Source organism: Astyanax mexicanus, chromosome 17, assembly GCF_023375975.1.
Source record: "Astyanax mexicanus isolate ESR-SI-001 chromosome 17, AstMex3_surface, whole genome shotgun sequence".
NCBI lineage: Eukaryota > Metazoa > Chordata > Actinopteri > Characiformes > Acestrorhamphidae > Astyanax > Astyanax mexicanus.
In genome coordinates, this window is record NC_064424.1 from 20,498,066 (window position 1) to 20,523,710 (window position 25,645).

General features: G+C 38.2%; 2 protein-coding genes across 5 annotated transcripts; both read left to right on the top strand.

Annotated features, from left to right (window-relative positions):
* The first annotated feature begins 1,452 nt into the window (after positions 1 to 1,452).
* rnf14 (ring finger protein 14) lies at positions 1,453 to 13,253 on the top strand. Of its 4 annotated transcripts, none has more exons than XM_015605264.3 (9): positions 1,453 to 1,576; positions 3,002 to 3,162; positions 3,257 to 3,387; positions 4,210 to 4,713; positions 5,558 to 5,786; positions 6,619 to 6,791; positions 8,942 to 9,131; positions 9,489 to 9,619; positions 13,091 to 13,253. In XM_015605264.3, exons 2-8 carry the CDS (start codon positions 3,012 to 3,014, stop codon positions 9,614 to 9,616), a joined length of 1,506 nt encoding a protein of 501 aa, XP_015460750.3. In that variant the 5' UTR covers positions 1,453 to 1,576; positions 3,002 to 3,011; the 3' UTR covers positions 9,617 to 9,619; positions 13,091 to 13,253. The 4 variants fall into 4 exon arrangements, with proteins under 4 accessions (XP_015460750.3, XP_007247086.2, XP_007247087.2 ...); XM_007247024.4 differs by having other exon boundaries at positions 1,476 to 1,580; XM_022667332.2 differs by lacking the exon at positions 1,453 to 1,576 and adding an exon at positions 1,625 to 1,717.
* A 371-nt stretch (positions 13,254 to 13,624) lies between these two features.
* Positions 13,625 to 25,554, top strand: endou2 (endonuclease, polyU-specific 2). The gene is made up of 7 exons (XM_007247022.4): positions 13,625 to 15,601; positions 17,494 to 17,641; positions 18,303 to 18,408; positions 20,973 to 21,094; positions 22,279 to 22,391; positions 24,768 to 24,921; positions 25,221 to 25,554. Exons 2-7 carry the CDS (start codon positions 17,540 to 17,542, stop codon positions 25,473 to 25,475), a joined length of 852 nt encoding a protein of 283 aa, XP_007247084.1. The 5' UTR covers positions 13,625 to 15,601; positions 17,494 to 17,539; the 3' UTR covers positions 25,476 to 25,554.
* The last annotated feature ends 91 nt before the right edge of the window (positions 25,555 to 25,645 follow it).

The following is a 25,645-nucleotide window of genomic DNA, read 5'->3' on the forward strand; positions in this document are numbered from 1 at the left end:
TTTCAATTTGCACTGCGCTGGGCTTTCTCGGCCACCGTAGGTTTATTCATCCATGTATGCTCTACAGATATAGAGGTTAGGATGAAAATGCAGAAATACTTCTTTAAGAAACTCAATATTTTCACCTCATTTGTAAAAAATTCACAGGCAGAACCCAGAGCAGAAGATTAAGTTCCCTTGATCTGAATAACTTAAGAGTTCGTACTGATATTTTCACATTAATTCCAAGATGTAAACAGGAGGTAAGGTAAGGGAGACTTGATGCAGGCCATGTTTTGTGTTTATCATAGTCTGACAGTTGTCTGCTGCGCATAAAGAGAAGCATGCTGAAGAGTAATTTTATCCTGGATGTTGAAAGAGGTGCATATTTTTCTTCATTTTCTTTAATGCCTTTGTTAGAATATTTTCCCTATACAGATCTGCCATTCATCTTAGAATTTTATATTTACCTTGTTGTACTCATTAAATCCTGAAAAGTCATTAAAAATGACATACAAAAATGATGTCAGTTGTTATTTCAAAGGTCAAAGATGATATAATGATTTGGTCCATAACCGTTACGGATCACTAACATTGTAGAGAAAGTAATGCATGTTAGGTAATCCCTAGTTCTTATCTTCAGCATTAGTGCAGATCAAAAGTGCATCACGAGTGAATGCAGTGACCTCTAGAAGTCCAATGGAAGAATTACAACTCCTCACTAATTTCTGCAAGAAAGACAACCGTCTACCCAAGGCATAATTTCATTTCCATGTTCAGTACAGTATTTTTTTCCCCCAACAATATTTGTTGGTGAACAAATATTGGTCTTTGGTCACGAGTCCGAGTCGAATCTTAAGTCTTTGGTCATTAACTGCTTGGGCTGCAGTTTAAGAATAGAGCAAGGAGGGAGTTAAAAGAGCATTTTCTGTTCATCATCTGTTGCATGGCTGGTCACATTGTAATATTATCATTTTAGGTCAGCAATTTATGCTCTATATGACCCATTCAAAGACACCTGTCACAAAATGCATTAGATACATTTTTATATCTTTATTTCCTCATTACATTACATTACTCATTTATGGTTGTACCTTAGTCTTATAATTGAATATTTATAAAATTAAACTTCTTTACGTTATATTTTGGTTGACAATAAAAAAATAACTTTGATGTGCATATCATGTAAGAGAATGGGGTAATGCAACAGAACAATGACCCTTAGAAGTGATTCTATCAAACAAATAGTTAAAGAAGGCTAGAGTTAATGTTTTGGTTAGAGTTAATGTCATGTTAAAAGTCCTGGCATTAATTCACTAATTTTGTGTGTTAAATATCATAAACTAGTTTAGAAAAAAACGATTTAACTGTTTAAAACACATTATACACATTTAATAAAACTGACTGAACTTGAAGATGAAACATATTGTATTGCTGTGATTAATCTGATATTTTTTCTACAGTATCGATCCGCCCACTCTTAGGTCACGTGGGGCGGCGCTCGCTCCGGCTCCTCCTCCTCCACCACCTGTCCGGCCGGGCGGTCCTGTGTCCTCGGCTCCTGACTGACTGTGCTGCTCATCTGATTTGCTGAAGTGTAGGTAAGCTAACTCTCTAAAGCGCTTTGACAGTCCTGGTTCTCAGTGTGGTTCAGAGCCGACAGTACGGCACAGTGACTCGGGTGACAACTAACTCAACCTCCACCAACCAGAGCTGAAGTTTACTGAGCTAAAGCTAGGTTAGCTAACATTAGCTATCTGGGTGGCTAATCCATAACATTGGCTAACTAGCTGTTCATGTTCGTGGATATTTAGGCAGGCAGGCAGGCAGGCAGGTAGCGTTAGCTAACGCTTGCTAACTAACTTAGCCTAAGTTAGCTAGCATTCGCTGGTCCTTCTCAGGACTCTCAGCTAGAGAGTCCTTTATTTACAGAAAGTAAGCTAGCGTATTATCATATTTCCAGAGCTTTCTCTTTACCCTGTAGTTCATTAATTATCCTAGCTAGGTTGCGGTAATGTTTGTAATTATAAAAAAAAAACTAGATAGATACCGCTCTTATTTAGCAATAATAACGTTAGCTAGCCTAACCCATCTACGTGCTAGCTACCGTTAGCTAACGTTAGATAACCTACTTCGGACCTCGGTTCTGCTATCTCCAACACTTTATTGTCCCTGTTTTGAAACTGTTGGTACTGTTTTAATGTTATATTAGATGCCAATAAGAACAGTTTGTGATGATTGTCGTGTGGAACTCATTTGTTCAATGTTGGTTTCTCTGTTTAATCTGAATGAAAGTGGGGTAGCTGTGGGAGTGGCACGACTTTTCCAACTCCAGAGTCCGTCATACAAGAAAACAGCAATGTTCACAATTCATGATGCAATAGTTGGCGACCTGGAGAACCCTTAAGTCCTTATAGGTTTCTACACTGCTGTGTTCAGTGCAAGGAGGGAATCCTAAGATTCAATATGTTAATATTTAGAAGTGTCAGAGATACACAAGTCTTACACTCAAAAGTAAAAGTACGATATTCATGTTAGAAAACTACAGTGCCCCTAAGGTGACATTGTGTAAAAAATATTTTTTTTTACACAATGTCACTTTACTGGTTTTAGTCAAATTGGTGGAAATTATAAAGTTTATTCAGAAAACTAACCACTAAAACCCCCTGCGTTCCTGCCTCACAGGACTGAACTGATGAAACAACACAATTATTAATCAATGTTTAACCCCTTTCTCTGGCTGTGTATAGATTCCTTTGGGTACACCAGAGGGAGTAACAGAGGGACACCTGGTAGATTATACATTATCAGTAGATAATAGAAAGTATTAAAACTAAATTGTTTAATGTGCATGTCTTTAAAATGTCATTGTTGAGGCATGCATTCACAGTTTGGCAGAATACTTTGATGATGATATTAAACAAAAATATACTCTGAATAAATATAGAATAACAAGCACACTCAGAACCCTGTGTGAATTAGGTGTCGTGGTAATGAGATGTGAAATCTTTTGTTCCGTCAGGAATGTTCAAATGTCAGGGGATCAGGAAGCACAAGATGATGAACTGCTGGCCCTAGCGAGTATTTACGATGAAGAAGAGTTTCGTCGGGCTGAGTCAGGGCAGGAAGGCGAGATCTACCTGTGCCTCGAACTTCCCCCTAACTTCAAGCTGCTGGTCAATGGTGCTGTGCCCTTTATTTTATTCTGTAGAGTTTATACATGACTGCCACATGCGCTTCTATCTAATCTTAAGCTTGTGTTCATTTGCATGGGCAGGGGAGAGACCTGTGGAGTACGACGTGTCTTTTCTGCCGCCACTGGTGCTGAGTTTTGAGCTCCCTGAAAATTATCCTTCCACTTCGGCGCCTGTTTTTACCCTAAGCTCCAAATGGCTGTCGAGGCTCCAGGTGAAAACAAACAAACTGTATTTTCTTATTTTCTTCTGGTATATTCATTTCATTTCTGGAGTTATAACTCCAAAACAAGCACAACATATCATTTTATATTGGGGCTAATGCCCTTTTTTTTTGGACAGACGTTTTAAAGGCGAACACGTATATATTAATGTTGTGTTTGTGAAGTGTGAAAGACGCATCAATTAAAAAATTGGAGCCTGTGATTTGCTGCATTGTTAACCCCAAGCTGAACAACCTCTGATAAGCAAACAAATAAACATTTGTTGTTAACAAAAGCAAACAAAACAGCAGAAAAAGAGAGCTGAAAGCAGACACTGAGCAGAGAAGCAAAAAATATTGGATTTTATGAGCTGTGGAGTGTCTTGCCCAGTGTACAAAACACAGAAGACCCAAAAGGTGTTAGACTTGGTGTGAAGGTACCACTACATTAAAAATTGTTTTCAGTCCCCACCCACTAGTTAGACCCCCCCCCTCTGGTTGGATGAAGTCTAGCATCTACTTCTTCTCAGTCATATAAAACACCACTTCTTCCTTTCAAACTGAGGTTAACACAACACTATTGGACCACTGAATGTGTTTGGAGGGGACACTAACAGCCAGTTGAATAAGCTTGCCTCATGCTTAGTAATGGGTCCTACCCACCCAGAGAATTAGCCAATTTAGCTTTTGTCATAGTAACTAAATTATTTATTTGTGTTTAATATTTAGTGTGTCGTCTTCACGTGTGCTGCACAGCTCAACAATCCCCCACCTTTCACCAATGACTTTAAAAACTTTTTCCCCTTCTGTCTCTGACCTTTACCCCTTTATCAGCTGTCTGCTCTGTGCAAGCAGCTGGACAAGCTGTGGAAGGAGAACCAGGGCAGTGTGGTGCTCTTCACCTGGATACAGTTCCTCAAAGAGGAGGCACTGGAATTCCTGGGCCTTCAGTCTCCCTTGGAGATCACAGGTTCCAAGTCTGACCGCTGCAAGAACGAGGCTGCTGCGAAGCCAGCGGAAGGCCTGGAGAAGAGGAAGCAGCAGCAAGAGCTCGACCCGCGAGCTGTCCTGGAAGCTGACCCTCAAGCAGACCTGCTACCTCAGCTGCTGGACTTTGATGAAGCGCAGCGGCAGAAGGTTTTTGACGGCAAGCCATTTTGTTGCGGCATCTGTTTCTCGGAGAAGCTGGGGTCCGGCTGCATGCTCTTCAAGGAGTGCCAGCATGTCTACTGCAAGGCCTGCATGAAGGAGTACTTTGAGATCCAGATCAGAGATGGCAATGTTCAGTGCCTTAACTGCCCTGAACCGGAGTGTACCTCAGTGGCAATGCCTTCACAGGTATTCTGCAATAGACGCGTGTGTATGTTGGTGGGTGTGTCAAGGGGAGTTCCAATTTTATTTTTAATATACAGATCATTCAAATAACAATTATTTGCCCAAAAACAGGCTAAGGCTAATGATTTTAAATAGATATTTTTAGACATAAAAAGGTACCACATACCCAACAGAACAGGTCATGTTATAGCAGTATGCAAATTGGTCTGGAAGTTTTGCTTCATGGGAAGGCTTGGCAATGCCCACATCTGTATAAGTTGAGAGGTGTTATCTTGTAAATGAGGTTGAACATGGGCCAGTATGCTTAAATTATTCAAGCAAGGCCTGTTAGTGGGTGCCAGATAGATTAAATTATTTTTTTTTCTTTTTACTGAAGTTTCCCTTGAAAATGGCAAAAGTAATGGCACATAATTCTGGTTACTGTCCCATGATTTTTGACATGTTCGTGCAAAGACATAAAAATAAAACTAATCCTTATACAAACAAGTGTACTGCCCAAACCTACATGCTGCACTAACGAGAGGCTGTATTAAGTTATGTTCAATATGGTGATCGACTGCTAAATATTAAAATATGACCTATAAATCCTAAACCTTAACGTTAGCCTGATACCTTAATTAAATGTTTGCAACATTTATTGCATTTAATCACATTTAAAAGGAAGTAAATAATTAAGCAGTCCAAAGAAAGTAGTCTGCAAGTCTTTCAAATGAAGATGTAATTTCACATCATGAGCATTTTAAATTATTTTAACTTATTGTTGCATTCCAACTTCTAAGGAATCAACTTCACATCTAAGCAAAAATCCAGGTAAATAGAGGCTGATATGAGCATTTCTTAATAACAGGTGAAACTACTGGTGGGGGAGGATGATTTCGCCCGTTATGACCGTCTTCTCCTGCAGTCCACATTGGACCGTATGGCTGATGTGATGTACTGCCCGCGCAAAACATGCTGCATGGCCGTGATGTTGGAGCCAGAAACAACCATGGGCCTCTGTCCTTCCTGCCGCTACGCCTTTTGTACCCTGTGCAAGCGCGCCTACCATGGCCTGTCCCACTGCTTGCCCACAGCCGGTAAGACAGAGCCAGTGTGTGTTTTATTTTACTAACCTGTTTTTGACTTTAACTTTTAAATCAACACATTTACCGCATTTTTCGCACTATAAGGTGCACCGGATTATAAGGCTCGCTATCAATAAATGTCTATTTTCTGGTTTATTTTCATACTGAAGGCGCACCAAAATATAAGGTGCATTTTATGTGACACTAGTAACTAATAGTAGGAACAAGGGTGTCGCCAAGTTTCTTCTAATGCAGCAGGGACCTGTAAAACTAAGCTAAGTTAAGTAAACAAGACTGTAATTCTTGACAAGACAGACAGACAAGTCAAACGAGCACTGGATGTTAATCTACACAGATTTCTTTCCTGAAAACTGTTTATTTGGGTGAGTAAAACACTTCCGTTTATTTACAGTAAGCTTAGATTTCCAGATTTCCACTAAAGCTGGAGCATTAGCGTTAGCAGCTAACCGCTAGCGGAGTGGCTTTACTGCTCCTTACAACCTGACGGGTAAAATTCGTACATAAGGTGCACTGACGATGTTTGGGACAATTGAAGGATTTTAAGTGTGCCTTTTAGTGCAAAAAACACGGTACATAATTTTGACTGTACCCAAAAAGCACATAAACCAAGATGTGTTTGGTGTCTAAGTTGTTGTTGATCCACTCATACCAGCCAACAACATACAGCAATAAAGTGCCAAGAATGACCCACAACCCAAATAATATACCTGCTCTGTTGTGGTCTTGTGGGGTCTTCACCATTGAAAAACAGGGTAAAATTAGGTTAACACAGTATGTAGAGAAACATTAAAGGCATTAAATGTCTCTCATCTGTTTTTACTAGATGAGCTCCGCAACTTGCAAGAGGAATACCTGGCGGCCAACAAGGAGGAGCAGAAGTTTATGGAGCAGCGTTATGGGAAGCAAGTCATCCAGCGTGCGGTGGAGGAGTCCTTTAGCAGGCAGTGGCTGGAAGAGAATTCTAAAAATTGTCCTTCATGTGGCACTCACATCCAGGTCAGAAAGAACCCAACGGTGTACGTCAGTTTTCATATACAGTGCCATGCAATTGTAACTTTCAGTTACTATAAATAGTTAAGTAAGTAGGTAAGTAGAAGATGAACTAAGATATACTTTAAATATATTGTAGTAAATATAAGCTTTTAGAATGCTTTTGGTGAAGGATAATATTAAACACTATCGACTTTATACATTTGTTTTTTTGCAAAAATAATAGCAGTGTTCTACTAGTGCTGGGCGGTATGGTCTAAAATGTATACCACAGTATTTCAAGATTCTGACAGTTTTACAGTATTTAAAATGTTTTTGTTATTATTATTTTTTGCATGATTGGTCTTTATTATAGATTAGGGTTGTCACGATACCAAAATTTTGACTTCGATACCGATACCAACTGTAGTATCACGATTCTCGATACCAAAACGATACTTGGAAGAAAAAAAAAACAATAAAAATATCTGAACATAAAATGTTTATTTTTGACTGAACTGGATTGAACACTGAACAACAGGTGCAAACGTTTTTATTCTAAAATGAAACATTTGAACAAAAAACAAGTTTCGTTATTATAACCTTAACTATAACATAATTATCTAAACACTTCCTAAAAACTAAAACCAGAGGTAATGGTAGCCTGGCTATGTGAACCTGACAGCGGGCAGAAGTTAAGTTCTGAATAAGGAAAATAAAGAGACAGAAGAACATTACAATGTTATGTTCATTTTAACACTCACTGCTCAGTTTTATTAATCAACCGTTTACCATTTTTAATAAGCAGTAGCTAGTAAATCTTAGTAAAGCTACAGACAGAGTGTATCTTGACTAACTCCACTAACCTGTCGACTTCTCAGCTCTTTGTAGAGATCAGGGTGCTTGTCTGCTGTTATGTTAAATAACACTGTAACATAGAAGCATACAACTATTATTTAATTAAAATGATTTTTAAGAACAGCTAAACACAGTGCTGCAGGTCAAACGCTCTGAGAGACACAGAGAAAGAGACACAGCGAGAGAGAGAGAGAGAGAGAGATTTGCGTGTTCTGATGTGAGCTACTCACAGGTAAAGGTTCTCTTTTATCTCCTCGTGCTCATATTCTAGTCCCACACATAATTCTGCAGCTCTCTCAGTGTTTCTCTCAGCGCTTACAACTAACACCGCGGACCGCGAGGTGCCGCCGCGCTTGTGCCGAATCCGCTACTGAATCCGACTCCCGCTTCGCGGACAGAATCGGCACAACACCCCCCGCTGTACAACTGCGGGAGTGAAAACAGCGCTAATAAATAAAGTAGTTTAGTTTCACTTTCAGTTTTCGTTATTTTCGTTATTTTATTTAAAAATAAAAATATCAATAAAAAACAGATGCCTACATCTCAGACTATTTTCCCACACTTCACTCCTCGCGCCCGTTTTGTCCACAAGTCGCGGACGAGAGACATCTGTTATTTTAGCCGTCGCCATTCTACACTCGCTGCTGCTCTGCTGGCTTGCGCGTGAATCGATTCATTTGTTCAGAACAGTTTATCTGAATCCTGCCACACCGACTGCTGCGGTGTGAATCAGTTTTCTTATGAACTGAATCAAATTGCGCCTACTAATTTGACTCATTTGAAGCTAGTGACTGGGCTATATACAGTATCGAAAGCATCGAACGCTAAAGAACCGAATCGTTTGTGATGACGTAGTATCGAAAAAGAATCGAACCTTCGGTACACCGTGCAACTCTATTATAGATTGGTGAGTTACTGTACTGTTAGGAGTACATATAATATAAAACACAAGGGCTTTAAATTAAGGCTTTGATTAGTATTGGGTTTACTTTGTCCCACAAAATTACACAATGTATGAAGAAATTAGACTTCATTATCAGAAAAATAGCTAAAGAATGTAAACAACAGACCTTAAAAAAGAGATATGCTAACAAATTAAACACGGCTCCGTCTACATAATTAAATATTTGAATAAATAGTTCCATAAACACTATAAAAAAAACTAAAATACTCAAATACATTCAAATAATCCTTTAAGCTACAGTAGTATTAATATATATATATTAAAAGGGCTATAGTTACTGCTCTAATTTACTGGAATAAAAAAAAACACTCTTACAGTAGAAATGGCAGCAGGAGGTGTTCTGATTTCTCTGCAGGAGGAGCTAGACCAGTGTTTGACTCTCTTCTTTGACTGTACTGTTCCGCACGGCGCTCCGCAGCGCCTCTGGTGGTATGGCGGTATGAGAGAAACGCATACCAGTTCAAGGTTACCCAGCGGTATACAGAATGAACCGGTATACTGCCCAGCACTATGTTGTACTCTGTCTTCAGATCTTTCAAGAAATGGTAAAAATAGTAAACTGTTTTACTCTTTATTTTGTGCCCATGATGTGTTCTCCTACTGTTACATTTTCCTTAATTTTGAAAAAAAAAATGCATATAGTATTTGCAGTACATTACAATATATTGAATCGTAAATAATGAATTGTGATATAAACTGTATCTCAGCCGTACTTGTGGTATCACTGGCAGAACATAACTGATCTGTGATCAATTATTCTTTTTTTTTTTTTCCTAGTTAATTTGGTGGGATTTTTTCTGATACATGATAAATGTGTTTCTGTATTAGAAGCCATCCCTAAAAGTCACCCCTGCTGTTATAAGCTATGTTGTGACTTCCTCTCTCTTCTCCTGACTCTGCAGAAGACACAGGGCTGCAACAAGATGACCTGCTCCTCCTGCCATCAGTACTTCTGTTGGATCTGCCTGGCGCCTCTCTCCAAAGTCAACCCTTACAAACACTTCAACAACCCAAATATGCCCTGCTTTAATCAGTATGTGACTAGTACCACTGTTCTGACAATAAATTGTACAATAATAAGTTAGAAATGTGTTGACTTTACAGCTCTGGAAAATAATAAGAGACCACTTACAAATGATGAGTTCTTTTGATTTCACCAAAATATTTGATTTTACCAAAAACCTCTGAAATAAAATCAAGAGGATGATGGATGATCACAGCCATCAAAACCAGTGTGTTAAGACTGGCCATCAAACCATCAAAGCAGTCTGGTAAGACTGGTGTAGGAGAACATGCCAAGATGCACGAAAACTGTGATTAAAAACCAGGGTTATTCTAATATTGATTTCAGAACTTATTTAGACAATTTCTCATTTTCTGTGAATAAATGCTCTAAATGACAATATTTTTATTTGGAATTTGGAAAAAAAGGTTGAATGTAGTTTATAGAATAAAAAAACTACGTTAATTTTACTCAACTATATACCTATAAATAGCAAAATCAGAGAAACTGATTCAGAAACTGAAGTGGTCTCTCTTTTTTCCAGAGCTAGGTCTCTGTGTTTGTTGCATTGTATACATTAAGTCACGTTAGTTTTGGTTTTGTACTGCAGTTTAGAGTGCACACTTAAGAACATTAACCCATCACCCAGACCCATTTCTAAATATTTCTAAATGCCAAATTCAAAATCACATAAATTCTGTGAGCAGCTCATTTCTACAGACCTGCCCACATACATATTTTGCATAACAGGTACACATTTTGACCTTATAGTACGATTGTACGATTCCATGTTCTAAAGTACACATTTTGTTTGATCTCGCATTTCACCATGTCATCCCAAGTTTGTCTGTGTGAATGTTTTCACTGATTAATGGCCAGTTAGCATGAAAGCTAGTAAAGCAAGCTACCTATCGAGGCTTCTGGTATTTTTCTCCGCCTCATTTTCCTCCAAACTGTCAACACAGCGTCACAGTGGCACATTTCCGCAGTGAAAGTTTATTTCCTCCGTTACAAATTTCAGCTAAACTCATTTATTCATCACATTACAATATTATCATTTTAAAAGCATTAAAACTACCCTGAGATGAAGTAAAATATAAAGTAAATAAAATGCTCTAATTTGCCACAGTACATTATTAAACCACACTACATTATTATTACTCCTCACCTCCCAAAAACACAGGAAAATCTCAGGAATTATAGGCATTTACATTAAAATGCCTATTATTAAGAGCTTTAAATCCTGATATGACACAAGTGACAACAATTATTTCATATCGTGTTTTAAAGATTTTGTTTTAGAAAGTGTGTCAGAACTAGGGTTGCAGCGGTAACCGGTTTCACGGTATACCGTGGTATTAAAATGCACGGTTATCATACCGTGTGTGTTTGCTTATTACCGGTAAAAGGCAAGCCAGCGGAGAAAGTCACCCGCGCATGCGCAACTCTGCTCCGCTTCAGCTACTCAGCACACAGCGGTGAGAACGGCAGAAAGTGCATCAGACTAGAGCTTAGATTCTCTGCCCGAACCAGACCTGACCCGAGGCCCGACCCGAGATCGGGTCCGTTCGGGCCGAGATTTCCCACCACATTCCTCGGGCCGGGTCGGGTTGGGCTCTAGAAAATAGTCTGAGATGTAGGCGTCTGTTTTTTTATTTTTAAATAAAGCTCTGGTGTGATAATCACTATGTTAATGCTAAGTAACCAATTATTATTGTTAATGAAAACGAACCAAATAACGAAAACTGAAACTTAACTAACTTAATTATAAGCGCTGTTTTCACTCCCGCAGTTCTACAGCGGGGGGTGTTGTGCCGATTCTGTCCGCGAAGCGGGAGTCGGATTGAGCAGGGAGTCGGATTCGGCATAACAGCGGCAGCACGGCTGCACCTCGCGGCCCGCGGTGTTAGTTGTAAGCGCTCGCGATAGCCGCAAAATACGACAGAAAACACTGAGAAACTGCAGAATTATGTATTGGACTAAAATGAGCACGAGGAGATAAAAGAGAACCTTTACCTGTGAGTAGCTCATATCAGAACACGCAAATCTCTCTCTCTCTCTGTGTCTCTCTCTCTCGCACGTGAACTTCTCCGCACTGTGTTTAGCTGTTCTTAAAAATCATTTTTATTAAATAATAGTTCTATGCTTCTATGTTAGTGTTAATTTACATAATTCTGATCATATTTCGCTCATTCAAACAGCCTGAAAACAGACTTGTAATCTTGTAATCAACAAGCTTGTAATCAATGTGGCCGTAAAGTCACAGCTAAAGGAGGAAATACATCAAACCTGTTCTCCCATCTCCGAGAACACCACCCCGCTGTGCAGCGCAAAGTATGTGTTCAGTTTATAATTTTAATCTGAACATAAATAAAACCTCTTTGTAGTCGTGCATAACCCATGCGGTAAGCGCCCGCAAAAGCGCTGAGTTATCCGAAATTCGGGCACGCAGGTACAGGCGTGAAGTGCGTGCTACGATGGATTCACGTGTCCGTGTAAAGGTCCTGGCCGGACTGGACGTGAAAGACGCCATTCATTTACATGCGTTCATTTTCAAATTCTGACGTGCCTGTTTTTCATATTTTGAAGGTTTTAAGTAGTGAAAGCCTTAAAATAGAAATCTCTATTGTGAGGATCATGTCAGAAATAAATCCCCTCTTTCTGCAGTATCTGGTTATATACCAACTTTTTTTTATATATACACTCTTAATGCCCTTAAGAGTAGTGGAAAAACATGGTTTCCTTCACCTGATGGTGTAGTTTCTACAATAAATAGTTAATTGAACAAAAAAATAATAATATATGTAACAAACTGTGATACCGTGATAACCGTGATACCGCGGTATTTTCTGAGACGGTTATCATACCGTGAAAATCTCATACCGTTGCAACCCTAGTCAGAACTAATTAAATCAAACCTAAAACAGCATCTGAATTGTTAAAATGGTTTTGCAGTCCTGCACAAGCAAAAAATAAAACACTACTAAAAAAAAAATTACTAATTGGGCATACCTACATTCTGTAAATAAAGTCAGATGAATAAACACACAGTCACATGCTGTCCTGTGATGCACTCAGAATATAAAATATGTCACTTAAGAACTTAATGTATGAGTTCAAATGGACAAAAGTGAAGACAACAGGTCCCACAATACCATGCAAATCCAATAGCTTACAGTTTGTTTTAAGTTTCACATGTAAAAGTGGTACATGTGTTTGTGGAATTACCTGGGGAACTACTGAAATTTGGTCCCATACAATGATATTGTTTTTATGGCACTGTTACATCACTACGGCATCTGCATAGATACCGCTGCTGCCAAGCGAAATTTAATTAAGGAATAGATGAGTACTGTAATTAGAGTTACCATTCATTATGTTTACAAATTAGATATTCTTTTTTATATTATGTATGTTAATTCATAGTTCATCTTTTTAAAGTGTGCTCTAGAGAAAAGAGTTGTTTCTCTTGTTCATCATACATTTTTGTCTGTTTTCTAGATTGTTCCAGGGTCTTGAAGATGATGATGAGTTTATCAGTGATGAAGATGAGTGAAAGGAGGACAAATGTGTGCAATTCCCCCCCGAGCACTTTCTCTTTGTAACTACCTGCTGTGTAGCCCTTAGTGCCCAAAGGAAATTAAACCATCACTATTTATTTTTATATTGTCATTAAAACATCAGTTTTAGTGTACAAGTTGATGACTTGTATGGAGTTTTACACATTATGGAGACATGAATTTTGAATGAATTTCCCCCCGGTTACTTTTTAAGGTACCCTGTTGTAAAGCTTTGTTAAATAGCTTTGTGTCGCACCTTAAATTTCAGTTATTGATCTTCATAAAACTGTTAAATCATTCATAAGCAATCAACTTTAAACCTCTCTGTTCGGACATGATCTATAAATGTCACAGTAAACATACATGTCCACAGCAAAAAGCTCTTGCTTGTCTGTGATTATATTGGTGTGTGTTTGTGTGTGAACACAAATTAAGCTGGTGTGCACCAACTTACTGTATTCAAGAAAATGTACCAGTACATTTTCTTGAATACATAGACTTTTTACAAGATGTTCAGTTTATATAATGTAATAAAATGCCCAGGTATTGTCTTAATCACGCTGGTATTAAACAAGTAATCCCTTCTCAACACTACTTTGTGGCGTACAGACAGGGAGCTAGTCAAACGGCACAGAAGAATCTTTTGTTTCTTCTGAGGGTGAGACAACAGAGAATCAAATTCAGAGGCAGAAGCAATCAGAATCTGTTTTAGTGGGAGGTGGGGACAACACAATCAAATTCAGAGGCAGAAACAATCAGAATCTCTATTTCAGTGCAGGATAGGACAACAGAGAATCACATTCAAAGGCAAAAACAATCAGAATCTCGATTCCAGCAGAGGTGGGACAACAGAGAATCAAATTCAGAGGCAAAACCAATCAGAATCTGTTTTAGTGGGTGGTGGGGACAACAAAATCAAATTCAGAGGCAGAACCATTTAGAGTCTCGATTTCAGCAAAGGTGGGACAAAAGAGAATCAAATTCAGAGACAGAACCAATCAGAATCTGTTTTAGTGGGTGGTGGGGACAACAGATAATAAAATTCAGAGGTTGAAGCAATCAGAATCTGGACCACCTTTAGCTTTGATTGCGGGGCACATTCACTGTGGCATTGTTTCGATAAGCTTCTGCAATGTCACAAGATTTATTTCAATCCAGTGTTTCATTAATTTTTACCAAGGTCTTGCATTGATGATGTCTGGACTCTGGGGTCTGAACTCTATGCTAAATCTAGACCTGACCACCTGAAGCAACCCCAGATCATTTGCTTAGTTAAATCCATGTGGTGGATAAGTGACAAAATATACACATTAGGCAGCAAGTGAACAGTCAAGTCTGAACATTGTTTCGGAGGCAGGATCTAAGCCTCTGTGCCAATTTATGATGGTTAAATGTGCTCAAGCAAAGAGCAACCAGATACCACACAGCACCCTGAGAGATCTTGTGTCTGGAAGCATATATGGGACCTATGTGTTATGGGTGATACATTCAGGTAAAGCCATCTATAAAGACGTAGTCTGGACATCTTAACATATGCTTAAATCATGGGTGTAGATTAAGAATGGAGATAACTCCATTATTATAAAACAGCAGATTTAACAGCATAAGGTTTGTTTTCATCTTAATTACCAGTTTTCTAAACACCTTCACCATCAGAGATGACCTGAAAGCATTTATTACTTTTTTTTACAATACATGAACATTTACAATATAATTATGATGATATAACATGAATTACAATATAAAATGAAAAAGGGACAACTGGTAAATATAAGCTCCTGGTAAATATAAGTGATGTCCCTCCTAAAAATTGCAGCTCAAGATGATGGTCTAGGAAGGGATTTTGTGTTCAAGTTGGATGAAGAGCTGGTTATCCAGGCTGAAAAGACAGCTAGATGTACGACATACTGTATGTTGCATTTGTTCTGGTCATGCTAGTCGACTAGCCTGGGGTTAATTGCTGTACACAGTTTTTACAGGCTTCTTTTGATTGGTGGTAATTACCAAAAATTGTTAATGATATTTATTCAGACAAAAGCTTGAAGGGAAAATACTAAAAATATACTCATTTATTTTCTTTCATCACAATATGATCTTATATTGCCCACCCCTAGGCTGTATTAGGAGGGTTTGGGGGGACAAGATAACAGTCCCATAGCCACAACTGCACACAGGAGGTGACAAATAGGTACAAAGACCCCCCCCGGCCTCATTGTAGTGGCACATTCAAAAACACCACCACCTGCTTTTAATCCCTTTGGCTAGAGTTGCTGACACGGGCTAACCCTTTCGAATGGGCCCTCTGGGTGCTGCGGCCTCGTGCTGTAGAAGGGCGTCTTTCCCATCCAACCTACAAGCCTAGAGCTCCAGCCAGAGCACCCTGCCTTCATCATTCACCTGCCCCAGCTAGAAGAGTCAGCCAGCCTCTGCCTCCCTCACAAAGAATACTGAGGTAAGTGTCTTTGGAGCAGTGGATCAGTCTGGCCTGGCTAGTGACAGGCGTTGAGTTGTTGTTATAATGATGGGATGGCATTTACACTTTTTAAAAATGGTATGTGGACATTGGTGCTTGTCTATGCTAGAATGTATGTGTGTGTGTGTGTTTATTTTACAGTTTAATTGTGAACTGGAAGCACAAAGTGATTTAGGGTAAAATTTTAAATGTAACATGGACATTTTGTGCAGTAACACAGGTTCTCGTGTTCTCGTCGCCTGGAAAATGCCTAAATAGTAAGCATTTTTTGCTTACTGACTAATTAGCTAATTGACTCACTAGCTTACCTCAAAGAGACATTTTCTTTTACTGATGGCATAAAGCCTAGCTTATGACAAAGAGAACAAATCTTAGGTTAGGTAAAGTTGTGTCAAAATTTCCTAAAACATAATTGTCAGTGGACAGTGGTGGATTAAGGTCCCCTAGGCTACATTTTAAATGAGCCCCCATTCCTTACACTTCTTTAAAGATTTATTTCTAATTTTCTTCCCAATTTAGCAAGGCCAACTGTCCCACCTAGTCAGCTGTATATTCCCCATCACTAGTGATGCCAGAACACAAGGATGTAGCATTGCTGAGTAGCCAGCACGCTCGGAGGAAACCTCAGCGACTCGGTTTCCATACATTAGCTCACAGGTGCTGATTAACATCACCCTAAGTGAAGAGTGAAGTGATGTGAAGAGAGGAAAGCGCACCATCTACCAACCCAGAGAGAGCAAGGCCAATTGTGCTCTCTCAGGGCTCTGGCAGCTGATGGCAAGCTGGTGGCAGCGCTTAGTCTGCGGGATCACTCAGTGCCCCATCCCCAACACTCTTCAACACACACACACAGACACGTAAAATGTCTTATCTACCAGGTTAAATGGAAAATACCCAGACAACTAGGCGATCTTTTTAAGCAGCTCCTGTTCGCATTGTTCCTTTAGTTGACTTGCTTTTTCCCCACTACTGTATTTTTTATCATACATTTCTAAATGAAATAAAGGTCACAGAGCTTGCCAAAAATGCAGGATTCAAATTTTGTAAAAAAAAAAAAAAAAAATTGATGCTGCCAGTTTTGTATTCTGAAAAACAAGCAATAAACAAATGTGGAGCTGCTCCTGGTTTCATTTATACATTTATTAGCTCTGCCCTATGATTTCCTCTACCACAAGTTCACATAATAGCACACACATGTTAACAAAGCACCAAACCTTTGTATGAATGTGTGTGAGTGAGTCCCAGGCTACTGTATGTTCACGAGGTACAGGCCCTTCACATATAAAACAATTGTATATAGGACTCTTTAGGACTTTAAATGTATAAAGAATATATTATTGATCTACATCTTTAGGCTCTGAGGGCAAGGTTTCAGTCATTTAGCACTCATTTTTTTACAGTTTGTTCACTTAAACTGTATTATTTATAGTTAGTCCTTTTTAAAATGCTCTGTACTCCCTCCCCAACCAAATATCGCCCTCAAAAAATATAGCCTCTAAAAATTATGAAATTGTTAGCAGCTGGATTTTTAAAATAAATGGGCTTCCAAAACAGTTTGTTACCGAGGGCCGGAAATGAGAAAGGAAGGAATGTTGATTTTTTGACAACAATTAATAAACTATGAATTATGTTTCCTTTTTTTTAACACATTTCAGTGTTAAAGACCTGTAATGTGGCAGCTGGGTTTGCTTGATTTAAAACTTAGTGTATTGATTGTAGTTTAGATGTATAAGCTTTGTACCTGTACCATACGGACATGCTTTTCATTCTGCTATGAGACTTACTCCTTGACCCCCTACTTAAAGCATAGCCCCCCTTATTCATAAATCTCTAGTAATGCCTCTGGCGTTAATGTGTTCTTTATTCCGCAGATTTGTCTTGACTTGGCATCTTTAAAGATCGTCTTGGACACACAACATGATTGAAAGTGACAGAGAACTCTCAGCTATGGTGCAGGAGCTTTGGGATAATGATGTCAATCGACTGAAGCCTGGGACAGACTACCGCATATCTCTGCAAGTAATAATCTCCCAAATGTGTCATAACTTTTCTAGTGTAAACGTTCCTGCTAAGAAGTAGTGGGTTTTAGATGGTGAATGTTTGTCTAAAAAAAATGGTAATCCAGGCAAAACATATCCTATACTCGTAATCCAACTGGTTATTCTGCTCTTGACATGCATTTTGGTTTTGGTCATTCTGGCCAACCAGATTGGTCATACTGGTCAACAAGGTTGAGCTTGCTGGTGGTTTAGCATGATCAGGTTGATCATGTTTGTAGACCAGCTAAATCATCAAACTTGATCAAAAACATTACCCTAAATTGGTCATCCAGCTTTACTAGCTTTACCAGCTTGAGCTGGCCAGGCTGTTTTTTACAGCAGGGTTGTTTAGGCTGCTGCTGTTCCTGCAGTACAATGTATTACATTCATCTGTTTGTTGCTTGTCTATTGACACTGGGGTCATTATGTCAGGGAGACTGAACTATTGTGCTGGTTAACCATGCAAGCAGACCAGCCATACACATCAATGAAAAAAAAAAAAATACAATAACAAAAGTTCTTGTTGAAACTGACTGGCCGGACACTGCTCTCTTGAATGTAACCAGGACTAACTGAAGATGAGTTTTTTAAATGTTGGACTGTCATAAACGTCTGCATTTCATTCTCCTTTGTCTTCAAAGGGCAAGGCAGGTAACCTGTCAACTTTAAATGATGATTACGACGCAGCTGGCTCCCCTTTGTTTACATATGTCGACGAATCCATTTTCAAAAAGGAGACGTTTTTGGGTAAGGCATACAAACAAGAAATTTCAGCCTTTTGGTTAAAGCAGCAGTCCTTAAGGTTTGTTCTGTTAATTTGAAATGCATCTTAAAAAATAGAATATCATTGACAAGTTACTTTATTTCAGTAATTCAGTTCAAAATGTGATACTCATATATTTTAAAGATGGATTACATACAGGACTATGGCTTACAGCTAAGAAAACACAACAATCAGTGTCTCAGAATATTAGAATATTATATAAGACCAATTGGTACTTTTGGCAGTGTGGGCAGTGTGCCAAGTCCTGCTGGAAAATGAAATCTGCATATCCACAAAAGTTGTCAACACAGGGAAAGCAAGAAGTGCTGTAAAATTTTCCAGGAAAACACTGCAATGACTTTGGACCTGATATAACACAGTGGATCAACACCAGCAGACGACATGGCTCCCTAAACCATCACTGATCATCAGTAAATTTTGCATTTCATTTGTAAATCAAAAGACCAGGGTCTGAAAGAAGAGTGGAGAGACACACGGTTCAAGCTGCTTGAGGTCTAGTGTGAAGTTTCCACAATCAGTGATGGTTCGGAGAGTCATGTCATCTGCTGGTGTTGATCCACTGTGTTATATCAAGTCCACAGTCAGTGCAGTGTTTTCCCGTAAAATCTTACAGTACAGCAACTTTTATGGAGATGCAGATTTCATTTTCCAGCAGGAATTGGCACACTGCCCACACTGCCAAAAGTATAAAGGCTTAAAATAGATCACTCTATCTGTAATTCATCTATATAATATATGAGTTTCACATTTTGAACTGAATTACTGAAATAAATTAACTTTTTAATGATATTCTAATTTTTTGAGAAGCACTAGTACATTCATTCTAAAAACAAAGTGGTGTGGTATGTGTTCACTGTCAACAGCTTTTGCTGCCAGACCCTGCCCTGCTGTCCTATTGTGTGTGCTTTATGTATTTGATTTTCCTGTTCCTGTTTGTTTACCTTTGTTGACATTGTGCTTTGTGTCTCCGCCCACAACTTTCCTCTGTGTTTTTGTTCTAAGCCCTGTCTCTTGTTACTTTTGACAGGTGTTCATAGTTTAGTTTAAGTATATATAGACCAGTGTTTGTCTCAGAATTTGTTACTTCCATCCATGCATTATTTTTTTGTGCATTCTCTTTAATAAAGCCTTCATACTTAAATCCAGCTTACTCGCATTCGTGACGTTTGCTGGCACTGGCATACAAGGGTTACTATGACAAGAAAAATATTAGAATTCAGTCTTTGGCCCAATCTCATTTCTCTTTTGGACCCCCTACCCCTTGTTTTTGTGTGTAACGCTTCCCCCTGGAAAGGAGTTACAAGGGGAAGAAGTGCTATAAGTTCTCCCCTTATAAATTGGAACAACCCTTCAAGAACCTGTAGGTAACCCTGATGTGATAGCAGTGGAGCGCTCAAGTTCAGTAACTTAGCTGCTAGTAAAGTAGTTAACTTCATGGTATCGTATGTATTCAGAAAGGGGGCAGGTGATACCGCAATTAATTATTATTGTCCATTCTTTAATTACTTTGTGATGGGCAGCTGAAATTAGCTTTTATTTTATTTTAATTTATGTTCCATCTTTAATGTTGCAGCCTCAGCCATCTGTTGCACAATTTAAGGTGGAACAGAAACGTTAGTTAGCTAACTAGCTAGCTGAGACAAACTACTAGTGTTTTTTAAGCTTGTTATGAAGAAATTGGCCATAGAACATTGATACTACACATTAACCCTCCTTTTATCTTTGGGGTCAATTTGACCCCATTCAATGTTTAAAGTCTCTGAAAATATGGTTGACATTACTTTTGTAATTCATATTTACAATACGTAAAAGATAAAATGTTTAAAGTGTTTTAATTTCAGTGTCTGTTTTATTAAGGCTGTTTTATATGCATAAAACATAAGAACTATACATAGTTTATACTTTTTTTTGTATGGTAATTATGTTTAAAGTCACTGCTACAGTCAGTTGCGTAATCTTTATCTAAATGTCCCTTCACTTTTTAGGCTCTATCTTCACACCGCAATATTAATAATATTCATATAATACTAATATAACATTAAAATAATGTCAGAACCACTGATAATTCATCAAAAAAACATAAAGTAACTGGCGAAAAAACTTTGATAACATGTATATTTCAATTTAATTATAATAATTGTCTGGAGAGTTCAATTGCTGGGATCATGTTGATCCAGAGAATAAGGGGTATAAAAAAAAAATTGAGGATAGTAGGAGGGTTAAACTATGGTAATATAGTGGTTATTGGCCTTATTTGAAAGAAAATACTCAAATTTGTGGGTTTCTTTAGTCGCATGTGTCACCATCTTGCATGTAATTCTTATAGCCCTCTGTTTTGAATGTGACTATGTTTGACAGGCCATGTACAATGTCCTCTATTTAACAAGAGCAATTTCCAATCTGTATTTTTTTTTAAATGTGGTCAGAAATATATTTTTGGTCAGTTTAAATTCTTGCCCGAATAATAATGTTTTTAGAACAGTTGTAAATTAATATATTTTTGTATTATGATGTTATGGTGTTTCAGCCTTTATTTCACTTCTGGACAATTATGAGAGTGATACTGGTGAACCAGAGATCGTGACCCCAGAAGAGGAGGTAGAGAATCATAAGTTTCTGGACTCCATTGTGAATACGTCTGCAATGAAGGTAATACACTCAGGTTCATAAGTGTTCGGACCATCACACATTTAATTTTTCTAATTTGGCTTCCGTACACCACTACAATAGATTTTATATTGATCTGAATAGCTTCATTTATACACATTCAAATACACATTCAAGAAAAAAAATTCACCCTATAAGGCACACTTAAAATCCTTTAATTTTCTCTAATAAATTCAGTGCGCCTTATAATTTGGTGCATCTTATGTATGAATTTTACCAGTCAGGTTGTAAGGAGCAATAAAGCCACTTTGCTGAAGTGCAGCTTTATACAGGAGTTTCAGTTTAGTTCTCCAGCAGTATTAGCATTAGCCGCTAACTGCACTATGTTCTAGCTCTTTCGCCATCCAGAGGTGAGTATTATCAGACTGTAGCCTGCTGCTAACCCAGATAGCACTACTGGAGCAGTATTAGCATTAGCCTACTGTAAATCTAAGTGTACTGTAGATAAAAAGAAGTGCTTTACTCACCCAAACAAACAGTTTTCAGAAAAGAAATCTGTGTAGAATAACATCCAGCGCTCGTTTGGCTTTAAAAGAAAATGTTTTTTTTTTAACTACAGTTTTGTTTATTTAGCTTAGCTTTACTTAACTAAGTCACCTCCACCTAGTGGCAAGACCTACTGAATTAGAAGGTAAACATGGCGACACCCCTGTTCCTTACTAGTGTCACATACTGTGCCTTACTACATACTGACCAGAAAATAGGCATTCAGTTAGAAAAATATGCTATACATATGCTATATGTTATCCATATTATTACATTTGAGGTATTACCAATATTTTTTCATAGTTTTTGTAGTTTCACAAGCACAAGAACAAAAACAAAAAAAAAACTGATAAGCAGATTCATGGCCAATATTATCATTGACCCTCTACAGCATGAATTTTATTATGTTGTTTTAATTAATCAGTTAAAAATTTGGAATTTGGAAAAATCAACCAATTTATACAAAATATTAATTGGTCAATGGATCTGTCTGCTTGTCACTGCCACTATAGTAAAAAGGTAAAATAACCTTAGAGTAAAATTCTCATCTTATTTGTTGTCGTGTACAGTAACTTCTATTACACAAACAGCCTTGCTTATATCTACAGTATTATTATTTTAATGGAAATGATTATCACTGTACTGCCTTTTTATATATTTGTTCATTTCATTTCCCTCAGATTGTTCATAAGTATCTAGTGAAAAAGCACATTTCCCCAGAGGACATGACAGCGTTCAAAGAGCAGCTGTACCGCATCTGGTTCGAACTTTACGCCAGAAGAGGATCCAGCAGGTACAAAAAAGTAGTCTTGACAGTATACATCTGAAGTTGATTACACTGATGGTTTGTGTTATTTTAGGTATGTGTTCATCATCAACTTCAGTATGCTACTAAATCATGCTGACAGCCAGGAGCTGAGTCTGATCTGGCTATTAGAACTACACTCACTGACCCACCAAGAAGGACGTTTTGGTTTTAAATATACTATAACTTGTTGGGCCACCTCTAATCTGGATAGAAGATGAGATATGGTTGTGGATGGGAGCACACCGCTTCTGTATGGAATCCTGCGGCACATTTGACCAAAGATGTTGCAGCTGGGCCTGTAGATTCTGCTCTACACTCGTAGGTAGCTGAAGCTGGTGACCCAGCAGTTCTCTAAATGCTGGATTAGTGACCAACCTAGTGACCAGGCTAGCAGAGGAGGTATTAGTGTTAAAAGGATTAACATACGGCCTCTATACTCATTCACAGTTGTTGTCAGATCCTAAATAATCTAAATTTGATGCTTAATGTGATATGGTGTCCGTCAGTTGCAATCCAGGATTCTTGTTAATGAATTTGTTGGTGGCTAAATGATTGACATGGTGCACCCTTCTCTCAGAATCTGTCATCTCTGCAAAATGCCATAGTGTGCATCGTAGACTGTCTAGCAGTCAATTGCCTCTCACAGCAATCGCTCACCAAAAGGTACACTACCCAAGAGCCTTTTTTGTAGAGCAGAGGGGGAAATCACTTTAATACTTTCTCGTGACAAAACCCAATATCTATTCAGCTAAATTTATTTACAAAATAGTAAAATAGCATGAGAATTGAAAATAGTATAATATTTTAGAAATATTTTCCCCACAAAATAAATAATGTATTTATTACAGTTACGTCAAAAAAATGTGGCAAAAGTATTTTAGTTGAAAACTGTAGATCAGGCATGTCAAACATACGGCCCGCGGGCCGGACCAGGCCCGTTGGATGATTTAATCCGGCCCGGCATAAATTTCTGAGTATGTCAAAAAAAGAAGCGAGTTTCTAGCTCATTTCTATCAAAAGTTGTGATTTTTTAAAAATGAATACAAATTAAATGCTCTCTCCGGTCGCTAGAGGGCAGTAAATGTCCCGCATGCAGCACAGACACGGCAATCTTGCTTCACCACAGCAGCAAGTAGACTGCAGGAATGCAGTGAGAGAGAGAGAGAGAGAGAGAGAGAGAGAGAGAGAGAGAGAGAGAAAAAGTGTGATGACACGAAATTTGTTTGCACTCATGAATACAGATCATTAAAAATAAGATTCATCTGGTTTCATATTAAAGACAGTTAATATTGTGCAGTATGTTCTCAGCTTCAGTAGGCCCAGCCTAGTAGTTTGGTCTGATGTAGTCTAATCTTATTGCCCATGCACTGCTATAACTTTTATTTTGTATTTCTTTTTTTTATTTATTTCAAAGCAGTATGACAATTAAGGTGAAAATATTTTTTTCATAGCTCCCACTTGAGTTTGTTGATGTGGTGAGTTGGTTCAGGTGTAAAACTGCATTCACTCTAGGGGTGGGCGATATGGCTCTAAAATAATATCACGATATTTCAGGGTATTTTTGCGATAACGATATACTTGGCTATATAGGAAAACAGAAAAATAATTAATTAATTTCAGGAATATAGTATAATAGTATAACAGCATAATGTGGCAAAATAAATAATATAGCATAAAATAATATAATGCAGCAAAAAATATTGCAGAATATTTAGTGCATGCATATAAACTGCAAACTAAAACAATTATACAATAAATAAACCTAAAGCTTCACAGTAAATAATAGACTACTTTTAAGACAGAACAGCCCTGTTATCACGATATGGATTTTTAATATCACGATATTTCTGTCTTACGATATATTGTATACGATATAATATTGCCCACCCCTAATTCACTCAACTGTTAAAATAAACCAGTTGTTAACACATTCACCGCCAAACATGAAAATCATTTTTTTCCATTGTTTTATGAATAAATGTGTTGTGCTTAGAAAAGATCCCTTTTCATCCATGATTATAATATGTAGGGTAGGCTAAAAATGTAGGCTGAATAATAAAGCATAGTACTGAAAAACAAAGCTAAATATTTGGAGTTGACATTCTTTTACTGATCCGGCCCACCTGAGAACAGAAAGTCTGGATCCGGCCCCAGAGCCAAACTGAGTTTGACATGCCTGCTGTAGATCAATAAATAAAAGGCCATCATGAAAGGCGGCATATTATGAACTGAGTAGAGATTTTATCTCCAGGAGAAACAACTTCCAGGATTGGATCCTGACCCTTTCTCCTTCACTTAGAAAGTCCATGTCATATATTCACAGACATATTTTCATTCTGTTTACTTCTCTCTCTCTCTAAGACCAGACTCTTCAGGGTTTGAGCACGTCTTCGTAGGTGAAACTAGAGGAGGACGTACTGTTATTGGTTTCCACAACTGGATTCAGCTGTACTTGCAAGAGAAGCTGGGGCATATTGACTACAAAGGCTACAGCGTAAATACGAACTCCCCCCAGGTAGGTTTCTTATGTTCCAGAGATTAACGCTGATATCCCCAAATACTGTCTACTGGATTATAAGACTATCTATGTACCAACCAGGGTTGGAACTGTTTTAAAATAGTGTGAAATGATCTAAATGTTTAACTGGAAAGCCACCAACAAGACAACAGACAACATCTGAGATAAATGGAACACTACATTAGAGCAGGGAAATCTGCAGACTGTGCTGGACTCTGACCCCCCAGTTCTCCATGTGGAGGTCTGTAAAATGAGTCACTAATCCCAACTAACACATTAATGTCTGTCATTCACAGCCAGATGAGAACAAACACATCCTGGCTCTGCAGTTTAGCTGGAAGAACGGAATTAAACCAAAAGGAAGCATCTTCATCGGCGTCAGCCCAGAGTTCGAGTTTGCCCTGTACACCCTGTGTTTCCTCACCTCTCCCAACGAGCGCGTCAGAGTGTCCTTCAACCTGTATGACGTAGAGATCGTCTGCCACCACTATAACCAGAAGCACATAGGAACCACCTACCCCGTCCTTGTGAAATACCAGGCCGTACAATGAGATTATGGGTCTTTTGTGGAGCCATTGCATTTTATATTTTTATCCAAAGTTTTAAAAAACAATAAATAGACCATTCCTATTTAGTGTCTGTTCTTCTTTAGTATTCTGTCTATTTGTTTAAGCTTTCAAATAAGAGATACATGGATGTTTGCAAATACGTTCACAAAATG

What these genes read in the sequence shown, in the direction of transcription:
- endou2 (XM_007247022.4), top strand. Translation starts at nt 17,540, where the DNA reads ATGATTGAAAGTGACAGAGAACTCTCAGCTATGGTGCAGGAGCTTTGG. An exon ending in CAAAAAGGAGACGTTTTTGG is followed by an intron (nt 18,409 to 20,972) that starts GTAAGGCATACA and finishes ATGGTGTTTCAG; the next exon opens with CCTTTATTTCACTTCTGGAC. An exon ending in TAAATACGAACTCCCCCCAG is followed by an intron (nt 24,922 to 25,220) that starts GTAGGTTTCTTA and finishes TGTCATTCACAG; the next exon opens with CCAGATGAGAACAAACACAT.
- rnf14 (XM_015605264.3), top strand. Translation starts at nt 3,012, where the DNA reads ATGTCAGGGGATCAGGAAGCACAAGATGATGAACTGCTGGCCCTAGCG. An exon ending in CTTCAAGCTGCTGGTCAATG is followed by an intron (nt 3,163 to 3,256) that starts GTGCTGTGCCCT and finishes TTGCATGGGCAG; the next exon opens with GGGAGAGACCTGTGGAGTAC. An exon ending in CATGTGGCACTCACATCCAG is followed by an intron (nt 6,792 to 8,941) that starts GTCAGAAAGAAC and finishes ATTTCTCTGCAG; the next exon opens with GAGGAGCTAGACCAGTGTTT.